General features: G+C 38.3%; 1 protein-coding gene across 1 annotated transcript; it reads right to left on the reverse strand.

Moving 5' to 3' along the window:
• Positions 1 to 2,784: 2,784 nt before the first annotated feature.
• On the reverse strand, positions 2,785 to 3,180 carry LOC145277451 (uncharacterized). Its single transcript, XM_080128812.1, has one exon. The coding sequence runs from the start codon at positions 3,178 to 3,180 to the stop codon at positions 2,785 to 2,787; it is 396 nt and encodes a 131-aa protein (XP_079984938.1).
• Between the last annotated feature and the right edge of the window lie 8,382 nt (positions 3,181 to 11,562).

Here is an 11,562-nt window from a genome sequence, read left to right on the forward strand (position 1 = left end):
ATGAGATGAATTGACTGTTGAACGATGAATAACATTATGAGAGGATTTAAAATGGTGAATTGAAATAACAGCAGTGGATTACTTACGAATAGCTTTATGACAAATATTTGGTGACATTAAATTTGAAAAGAACAAAATTATAGTCTGCTGGGAAGCAATCTCGTGATAATGTGTGTCATGTATAGGGAATCCTTGAAAAAGTTCTTTTTTGGTGCTAAACATATTGAAGAAGAAATGAAAGTGCTTTGCTGATGCGGTAAAGAAACAAGTTCTTGCTGTGAATGTCTCCCAAGAAGGAACCGAAGATTGGAACTTACTCGAGCGTGAAGCGACCTGTTAGGTTGTGCAGCTGGGAGAAAACGGCTCGCCTGTGTTTGAGGGGGACATAAGGACGCTCGTGTCCGGTTGAGGTGTCACACCAAATCGCTTCGCTAGAAGATAGTAAGGGAACCTGTTTGAACGATAGGTTCTCGGAATGTCGCAAGCGATTCAACTCCTCATCGTCCCTTTGGTCAGCAGCGATCTGTTTAAGGTCGATACTATCAGTGGACTGGATTGCATCAATGTGCATACACGATAATGCGTCAGCGACCACGTTCTCAGTGCCTTTCATGTGTTTTATATCTGACGTGAACTGAGAAATGTAGTCCAAATGACGAGCTTCCCTGGGTGAATGTTTGCCAGGTTTGGCGAGTAAGGCGTGCAACAGCGGTTTATGGTCCGTAAAGAGCGTGAAATCGGATCCTTCCAGCGTGTAACGGAAATGTTTGACCGCACAATAAGCGGCTAAAAGTTCTCTGCCGAAGGTACTATATCTGGTCTCAGCATTCTGTAGTCGCCTGGAGAAAAAGGATAGTGGTTGCCACGTGTTCTCTACGAACTGCTGTAACACCCCTCCGATACCCATGTCGGATGCGTCTACTGACAACGCAAGGGGTGCGTTCGGGTGTGGGAACACCAACATAGTTGCAGCTGCTAACGCTTCTTTTACCCTGTTGAAGAAGTGTATTTCCGATCCGTTCAAGGTGATCACCTGATTTTTTTTTTGTTTTTGTTCCTGAGTACATCCGTTAAGGGCTGTGCGATTTCGGCACAGTGAGGAACAAAACGCCTGTAAAAGTTTATCAAACCGAGGAATTCTCGAAGTTTACGAAGGGAGGTGGGCGGCGGGTACTCAACAATGGAGTGGTTTTTCCGGGAGAAGACGGATACCCTCCGAATCGATCACATGTCCAAGGAAAGAAATTGAAGCAACTCCAAACTCACATTTGCTGGGGTTGATGATAACGCCGTATACCGACAATCTGTGGAACAGTTGCTGAAGATGCTGCGCGTGTTCGCTATCGGATGAACTTGCTACAAGTAGATCATCAATGTAGGCATAAACGAACGGTAGTCCACGTAAAACCGCGTCAATAAATCACTGGAAAGACTGTCCAGCATTTCTCAGTCCAAAAGGCATTCGTAGAAACTCGAAGAGTCCGAATGGGATGGTTATCGCAGTCTTGGGGATATCTTCAGGGTCCACAGGTATCTGGTTGTACGCACGGACGAGATCGATCTTTGAAAATATCGATTTGCCGTGGAGAGAGTTTGAAAAATCCTGGAGGTGGGGAATGGGGTAGTTTTCCGGAGTCGTGCGGCTGTTGAGTGCTCGATAATCCCCGCAAGGGCGCCAGTCCCCGGCTGACTTTTTGGGCACCATATGGAGTGGTGATGACCAGTTACTATCGGACGGACGAATAATACCCAAGTCCAGCATGTGCTGAAATTCCTGCTTGGCGGCCTGTAGACGATCAGGTTTGAGTCTGCGCGGGCGCGCGTTCACGGGAGGTCCTCCGGTCTGGATGTGGTGGGTAACGTCATGTGTAATCTTGTTGTTGGTAAAAACAGGCCGGGTTATATTTGGAAAACCTTTCAAGAGGTCCGTGTATGGGTCCGTGGCATCCTTTAATATGACCGGGCTTATCTCCATAGTTCTATTAATCTTCCCCTGCACGGTAGGTCCGGTGCTGGTGTCGATTAGTTTGCCGCGCTTAACGTCCACGAGCATGCCAAAATGATGCAAGAAATCCGCTCCCAAAATCGGGACGGGCAGCTTCGCGATGGTAAAAATCCATTGGAAATCACATCGAAATCCCAGATTTAATGTTAGGGATTTTTCTCTGAAGGTCGGGATGGATGAGTGGTTCACGGCTTGTAGGCAGAAGGTCGACTGGGGTCGTCCCTCTTTCACCAATTTCTCAGGGATAATGCTGACTTCCACACCGGTATCAACGAGGAATCGTGTACCAGTGTTTTTGTCCGTCACATAAAAGGTGCGACTAATGTGGTTTCTGCCAGGGGTGTTGGTCGCCCCTACCGCCTGGCCTAGCCGTTTCCCGCTTGCCTGTCATTTTTTTCGAAGGAACAAGGCTTGCGACACCGGAATGCCCTTTTGCCGAAACGCGTGTGGAAATGACAGAGCCTGTCTCTCTCTCGACTGCTACTCCGTCGTCGCGGATGGTCCTGCCTGCTCGAACGTGGGTGTTGGTTCGTTCGGAGTTCCATGCCATGTAGCTGGTCGCTCAGGTTCTCAATGAGTTGGGCCTGTCTCTCCAGTTCTTCGCAGATATCTATGGAAGTGGCCGAGGCCTCAGGAAAGGAATCCTTTGAGGGCTGAGCGTGGCCTGGGGCTACGGAAACTGCCACTTCTGCCAACTCTGCCAATTCCTCGACCGGTGTGGTATCCTTGGAAGAAGCGAAGATCATTTGTATATTGGACGGTAGTCTGCTGACAAATAACTACCTGAGGATGTCTGGCTGTAAAGCACTCTCACCCAATAACTGTTTTATCTGTCTGAGCAGTTGGGATGGTGTCCGGTCGCCAAGTTCCTCCTCGATCAGTAGTTGCCGGAGACGCTTCTGCGGGGAATCAGTTATTCTTATTAACTCCGACTTGAAGGTGTCGTACGTAACAGATCCTGGGAGAGCCATAATTAAGTCGCGCACTTCAGCCATCATTTCATGTGTGAGCGCGGCTGCCATGTACTGTAGTTTCATCATTTGCTTCTGAATTCGCTGCGTGAAAAATTGTGCTTCCACATGTGCGAACCACAACATCGGGTCGTGTGTCCAGAAAGACGGAATTTTGAGAATGCCCTGTACTGCCATGGTCGCCAGTAAGGTATCACTGTCCATATCCGTGCGTGTTCTGCCAAAGTCTGACGAGAGGAGTCACCAGTGAAGCGACCTGTTACCGGTGATGGAGATAAAGTGGCAACAAGTCATTTACAAATATTTCTTGGAAAAATAAATAAGATTGGCGTAAAAAAATAATGATGTAGATTTATTTATCGGAGAGTTACATGGAGTAGAAGTTTATTATCTAGTGAGTTCTTAAGGTAGAAATCCTTCTGACTGAGGAAATTTTTTTTTTTTATAGCTGGTTTAAGGAGTAAAGGTTATTAAAAAGCGGAGCTCATAGAATAGTTAAAATCCACATGGGTTTAGAGTTCATGGTAAGAGCATGTGTTGAAAACACGTGTATTTTAAAATAAGAGTTTGTTCGTTACGAATTGCAACAAGGAAAATGCCGCGGGGCTTTCCTTACGTTAGCGGTAAGCGTTGCCATTTTTTAGGGTCCTTTTTCTGGGCGTCTTAGTCCTGGAGAATTAAATATTTTGTACACATGTGGTGAAGGTTTGTTTAGTGCCGCGAAGGGAAAACCCGTCCTACCACGTCGAACCCTAGCCTTCTAAAGAGGAAGGGAGAAGTCCCTTATTTCCTGTCACGTGGTTTTTTTGAGAACCGGAAACAGTGACTTCTAAAAAATGTTCCTTGTCAAGTTTGGTTCCGGCGTAGTTGCTACAATCGCCTTAATCACTAAACGCACTAAACATTTTGGAGGAGGGAATGTTCGATCACCACTGACTGTGATGTCAGTCGTATTCTTCGTCCACAAAACTCTTCTAGAGGTTGAAACAGAAACCGCAAGTAGTTCACTCATTGAATAGTGACATTTCATTTTTTGTTTTTGTTATATTTTTTCCTTCAATATTTTCGTTTTATTTTTTGTTTATTTTATTTATTTATTTTTTTTTTTCTGAATGCATTCTAAAGACGTCAATGCTTATTCTGGACCTTAAAAGGATCTCGGTTGGAATGTCGGAGATACCGAGTGAATACCTGGAATCAGGCGGGATGCTCTATCTCCAGCTAAAATAAAATGATAAGAAAATCGAAAAAAAAGTCATCTTAATTTTTAACTTCTAATGAAAATTTCCCTTTTCTGCTTAATTTCACCTCATGTTCGAAATACCGTTATTACACCCCATTTTATATCGCTAGAAACGTGCGCATCTTATGTTAGATGCATCTAATCGTCTCTATAAGAGGTTCTGTCCGTCAATTTTAAGCTTGGAATAGCATTTCCATCACGAAATTTGCAGACTTACAAGACGTATCTTTCAATAAGATTATTTTTCTTTCGTTTTTGTATTTTTTAGATGACGATTGTTATTCGTAATGTTTGGATTCTTTGTACTACTGTTCTCATCTTGAGTGTCATTTGTACAACGTTTTGATCAATATAACCTCCGACCTTCTTCTCAGGTGCATTTTGTTGAACTCGCGAATATTACAGAATTACAGACAAAACAAAGAATAAACCACCTCATGTATGTGGACGATCTGAAGTTATTTGCAAAAAGGAACTGGAAAAGCTGATAAAAAGATCAGAATATTCAGTTAGGACATTCAAATGGACTTTGGAATGTTAAAGTGGGCATTGCCAGTGATAAAAGGGGGCAAACTGAAGATTAACCTCTTGCTGCGGTCCTGGTTTCTTTCACCACTTTGGATAATACTCTTGCTTTCTTTTTGAAAAGGGGAGGTATTTTCTCCCGAAATTAATCAAAGTTCCATACCACCAACGGACTTTATGTACTCCGGACTTGCCAGCAACTTGGTTTGCTGACTATTATATAGTTAGTAGAGGAGTGAGTGATGAATAAACAATTAGAAACTTCTCTCGAATATACTCGTCTATTTGTTTTTGTTTGTTTTTTCCCCTTCCTTTCCTTTGCTGATCCGGTCGTTCCACATTGCTCATATATATATATATATATATATATATATATATATATATATATATATATATATATATATATTATTTTTTAAATGTAATTATCCACTGACACGTGTTCCATCGTCTACGACTCATCCTCTGACGAGTCGTAGACGACGAAACACGTGTCAGTGGATAATTACATTTTAAAAATATATATATGCCGCTCCCCATGTGGGGGCACCACATTGGTTAAAGGGAAAATTATTCTCAGCTTGCATTTAGGTAAAAATGCGCTTTCGTAAATAATTGAATTAATTCAAAACATATCCCTAAAACCAAAACAAACAACATATATATATATATATATATATATATATATATATATATATATGGCAATTAAGCTATGCAGAAGCTACCGCGTTTCTTCCCCGTTAATGCATGAAATTTGTGTTACCAAGTGTTTCAGTATATACACATGGTGTTTAGTCTAGCTGGGATGAAACATAGAAGCCTCTATGTAGCTTAATTTTCATAAATATATTTTCATAAACTATTATTTAGCTCAATATTATATCTTCTTGTAACATTTTATATCAACATCATCAAATAATTATACATATATATATATATATATATATATATATATATATATATATATATATATAGGATTGATATGTAGTTTGCTTGAAGCATTGTCTGGGATAGGTGTGTAAAAGAGATTTAGAAGGCTGTCACAATGCGAGGAATAAATTATAATCGTTGTTGGTAAGAGGATACGAGAACAAGTGGCGATTTGCAAATCAATAAGTACATACGTATATATATATATATATATATATATATATATATATATATATATATATACCTGTTACGCACACCATTTGAAAAGGGAAAAATTTTCCGAAATTAATAATGGAATACGTCGCATAGGCATTACAAGTAAGACATTTTACCATACAACTGAATAAATATATATAATATATATATATATATATATATATATACGTATGTACTTATTGATTTGTAAATCGCCACTTGTTCTCGTCTCCTCTTACCAACAGCGACTATATATATTGTTATTATTATTATGTACTAAAGGCGTTCACATCATCGGCGATTATTCAATGATAATAACCGATGATGTTCCCTAGGGTCTGAGTCACAAAAACTCTCTCAGATTTTCAGTACTCTCCACTTCTATTGATAGCCATTGCAAATAACTTTGTATTATTGCAACAGTTGCTTGCCATTTGCTTATTACTGGCAATAATCGTTGGTCTTCACTGTAATCTTAGTGGCAATAAGCCTCTCCAAGTTCTCAGTACTCTTCGGACTTATCCAGTAAAGGTCTGATTAATGCTTCCCATCCTCAGCCATTCCATCCTCCTTGGTCCTTCATGGTATCAGCAAAGGCTGGTGCCTTTTTGACAGGCACAGTTTTTCAGATTTCTTGCAGTTTCAGTTTCATGTGGTACCTTTTATCCTTTTGGTTTACTTCTACTTCCCGTATAGCTGGTCAGCGTATGTAGTGTGCGCTGGTTGGTTTCCACATTAGAGGGTTTTTTCTAAAGATTTCAGCGGTTTTCATTATTACCATTCACTGTGTAGTCCCAGTTTTCCTCTTGGTTCCAATTTCCTCATAGACTTTTTCTGTTCTTTTTTTTGGGGGGGGGGGTCAGGATTGTTTCTATTGTTCTTACAATTATTAGTATTATGTTGATTTACTTCATGTATTATATTCCTTTTACTTCTCTGGCAAGTTCCATGTATTTGTTTCGTTTTATCGTCGCTTTCATCTTCACCCTGTGATCGGCCATGACTGCAAACTCTACACTTTGGTAGTTTCTTTCCTTCTTATTAATTTTTATGAGGTCTGTTTTCCTGAGTGTTATCTATTATATCAAATGTAGTTAGTTCTAGTTGCATTGTACTGTGCAGCTATCAGATTCTGTTTTTCTGTTCAAGAGTCCTTTTTTTAGTCATATCCGTGATTCATGATTCTCTTTTGTCATCCTTATGAATTGTGCAGAATATCCGTTACATCATTCTGTACCATATTTATTTCGTCGTTAAAAGAAGGAAAATGTGAATGTATTTATGGGGTTTAAATTTCTTGTAAAAGGTTTTTCTAAATTTCATTACAAGACCGATTTTTTAGTAAATTATCTTTTTTAAAAATGTTAATCTATATATATATATATATATATATATATATATATATATATATAACAGTGAAATTGTCTGTCTATGTGTCTGTCTGCCTGTGTACATTTCCCTACACAATATCTCTGCCAATTTTAAGTCTACAGACTCGAAATTTGATATACAGAGTACTGAGATTTGGGAAAATCTTTGTAATCGATTTTCAGCCAGAAATTTGGCTGTTAAGGGGGTCAAAGTTTAACGATTGTACCTTTGAGAACTCTACCAAACTCCTCCGACAATTTTGGGTCTAAACATTTGTAATTTTAGATATAGGTTCCGTGGATATGGATCTAACTTAATAACTTGATTTGAGCCCAAAATGATAAATGTTAAGGGGTCATAATAGGGGTCAAAGTTTTTTTAAAAATTGACCTCTGCGGTCTCTAGCAAATTACTCAGACAATTTCTGATCTAAACATTTGAAATTTTACATAAAGAGTATTCAGAGATAGAGCAAGCTTTTTAATCGGTTTGGGTCGAAAATTTGAGCTACCAATATATAAATGTATATATGTATGTTTGCATGTCTGCCTAAAACTTTCGACAGAGGCGACGGATTTTCACAAGATCAGTCTCGCTTTTTAGCTCGACTCTTCAGACAACAAATATCGAAAAATTGGCTAAAAACATGAATTTCTTCACCTTCAACTGGCCACTTTTCTACAGGGAGGGGTAGCTTTTTTCGGCGATATTGTCGAAAATCATCCCCTCTTTTCGATTATCTTGCCTTAATTTAAACCTACGTCACTTCCGGTTTGGCGGTGGTCGTAACAGCAAAGACGTCACGTTTTTTTTTTCATTCTTTTCCTCTTACGCGGTACGGGTTAGAGCCTGCCTTCCTACTACCACTTTTTTTTTGTTGTTGTTTTGGCTCGACATACACCTCCAAACACCCGGGCAACGCCGGGCTGGAATGCTAGTATTTAAAAGAAAATGCAAAAATATCCACTCCTTTTAATTAACTCCTTTTAATTAACTTTCTTAATTAATTTCTTTTAATTAATTTCTTTTAATTAACTTCTTGCAAGACGATCAGTGAATGAAACGTAAATGAATGTAAAAAGAAATTCCTGAGCAACGCCGGATATGCACAACTAGTTGTTATGAATGTATATCTTGGCGTAATGGTTTGACTGTTCGCTAATGAACCGGGAGACCGAGGTTAAATCCATAGTCGAGTCATACTACAGATTTAAAAAAAATGGTACTTGATGCTTCCTTGCTAAGCACTCGGTATTATAAAGGATAAGTCGAGAAGTCTCGGAAAAGGTACGGCGTCCTAATCTACATCTCTATGTGGTATCCAATGAAAGATGAGACTTCATATCTCCCTCCACTACTTTCAACCTTCTTACCACTGTTACTTACTAGTTATTTATTTTTATGTTATTTTAAATTTAGATTCGAGTGTTCGTTAATGAGTCATAGGCAGTTGTGTTCCTATGAATTAAAAGGTGTGTGTGTGTGTGTGTGTGTGTGTGTGTGTGTGTGTGTGTGTGTGTGTGTGTGTGTGTGTGCGTGTGTGAGAGAGAGAGAGAGACATACAGCAAGATGGAAAAGCCACGAGTCATCACGTGTTACAAGTCTATTTTGTGACATGACTATTTCTCCGGATATCTCGTGCCTTCCCCGACAAAACAATAAGCAAAATACAAGATAATTCGCGGAAAATCCGGAAAAGGAGTCAAAACCGAAATAAGAATTTTTAAAAAAATTTGAATGATTCTGAATAAATTATATGGATTATTATTCATTCCCCGTACAAAAAATAATGAATTTTAAAGGAGTGCTTGTTTTATATTAAGTGTGCTACTAATAAGTAACTACTGTCTTCAAAAACTCGAGGGAGAAATTGTAGTTTTTTAGGTGGTCAAAAAATTGGACTCGCAAAACGAGTGAAAATATCAAAGAACAGGAAATACGTTTATGAATAAGATACAAGATGGAAAAAAAGAGAGACACGTGAAATGATCAACGAAATCACTAATGAAAGAACTACCATATGAGCGCTTCCCTTAAGACTACAACATGGTCATCTTCAAATCTAATGTCAACAAGTGCTTGTCCTCATAAATAAACTAAATCTGTCTTTCATGAATCATTTTCAACCATATCATAATATTCTTCAACATTTCAACTGACATTCAATCCATTTAATTAATCCTTTTTATCGAGTGGCGTTTGGCCTTGATAAGTGGTGACTTAATAATTAAAAAAAGTAGATAAATATAGGCGCAAGTCATTATCCCTATTTACTTGCCTTTCCACAAAAGCACAAGGTTGAGTTTTAATGTGGGTAAAATCCACCTTCCGTGGGGAGGTGGATTTTACCCACATTAAAACTGAGGCATTCTCTGGATTGAGAAAAAATAAAAATTAGCTATTTAGAAGGATTTCTCCTTCACTGAAAGAAGCCAGAAAATGATGACGTGTAATATCAGAAAATATGCTACACTTTGTTCCTAGGCATTGTCTGAATTGATAGTATTAGACTGAGTTTGCGTTCCAGAGAGATAAAGATTATAAATTATTATGGTCTTCCATAACTGAAAAGAGTTATGATTTTAATAAATGATCTAGGGAACTGATGAGACGGCCATATTTTTTAAAATTGAAGAAAATAGACACAAATATGTAATTTTGTTCATTCTGTTCATTAGTTTAATTATCTCGTAATTTATTTTTATCATTTCATCTAACAATCTATTTTTCTCATGTGTCACGGTTTATAAAAACCTAGGGCTATTCGAGGATAAGTGTTAAACAGATCGCCAGTTGAACGATGATTTTCACTGAGAGATGATTGAAAACAATGTTAAAGATGGACAAAAGATTGCTTCAGAGAAATTGATTATCCAAGATGATGGGTCAACAATTATTTGTTGACATTAGACTTGAAGACGACCACGATGTAATTGGTTGGGAATCAGTCCCGTGATATCTTGCTCCAGAGGTACGATGTTTTATGAAAGAAACTTTGTCCATGAAAGTTTCGTTTGGTTTTTGATCAAGAGAAAAAGGGGGAAAAAAGTTATGGTTGTTTCATGAACCCTTATCCTCGATTTGCTTTTTACCTTCATAAATTGTAACTCATTAATAAGGAAAAGAACAGACATTATACGAATAAGTTATTGTCATCTTTTGCGATCATATGCAAACATGCATCGTGAAGCATGTTTACTGATGATGCATGTTAAAAACTTGTGATTGTTAAAATATCTGAGTTGAGGAATGACCACCTGAAAATTGGTCAACTTCTTTGAAAAACGTAATAGTTTCTTAAAAACGAGGCTTCGTGCTAAGAACAACTTTAAATTCAGATGAATTTAATCTACTTGGCCTCCCGGATAGACACCTGCTCTGACCGACGATTACCAACTGAAGAGGTTTCGTGTAGAGTAGTGACTTGTCAATTGTCTATATTGTCTAAGCAAAAATAGAGAGATTAGACTTTTTCAGCTTTAACTGGCGATGGGCTTACGTATATATGCTCTGCTCGTCGAAATGTGATGCTATCGTTTTCATAACAGTGAGTTGGGATTTGAAGTTTGAGTTGACAAGCGGATTGTTGTTGTTTTTTTTTTTTGTTTTTTTTTTTTTGTTTTTTGGAGTGGGGGCCTGCAAATCTGTTGTTTGGTTAGGAAACTAAGTATTGTTTTTACATTTCAAAATAAAACCTCTTTGTTTTTAAACTCGAATTATTATTTGTTTTAAAGGAAAATCCCTTTGTTACAGCGTTAACCTAGACCACATAATCAACATTGCAGCCGGTGTCGAAATCAAGTTACACCACCTCAATTCGAGCCAATACAACGTGCAATGGATGTACATGTATAAGTTCACAGGTTGTGATGGTTTCAAACATGAAGAGGCGGATCAATTGAATAAGCTTACTCAACCCCACTAAGATGAATGAACACCATTGCAATAGTAGCAACATTTGATTGGTTCATCACAGTTGTTTCATCGGTCACGTTTAAGTCGGGCGGTCTGTCAGGGTAAAATTTATATCATATTTCTCTTAGTCTGCTTGTCTGTCTGTTCGTTCCACTTTTTCTCGGAAACTATTGAGCCGATCTGGATGAAATTTTGTACAGCCCTTTGCTGTGGTAAAGTGTGTGGCATGAGTTCGATGAACAGTTAGGCCTTAATAGGATTTGGTATTTAATGTAAAATTGGACAAAAATGTAACCATATTCAACCATCAATTTGGCATAAAGCATTCCTTTTAAGTCAATGGGACATAATGTGTGCCTGTTTACAACAGGTAAAAAGTCTAGTCTTTAATACATCTTAATATTTTTAAA

Source organism: Euprymna scolopes, chromosome 6, assembly GCF_053919585.1.
Source record: "Euprymna scolopes isolate OS-2025 chromosome 6, ASM5391958v1, whole genome shotgun sequence".
Classification (NCBI taxonomy): Eukaryota; Metazoa; Mollusca; class Cephalopoda; order Sepiida; family Sepiolidae; genus Euprymna; species Euprymna scolopes.

What these genes read in the sequence shown, in the direction of transcription:
- LOC145277451 (XM_080128812.1), bottom strand. Translation starts at nt 3,180, where the DNA reads ATGGACAGTGATACCTTACTGGCGACCATGGCAGTACAGGGCATTCTC.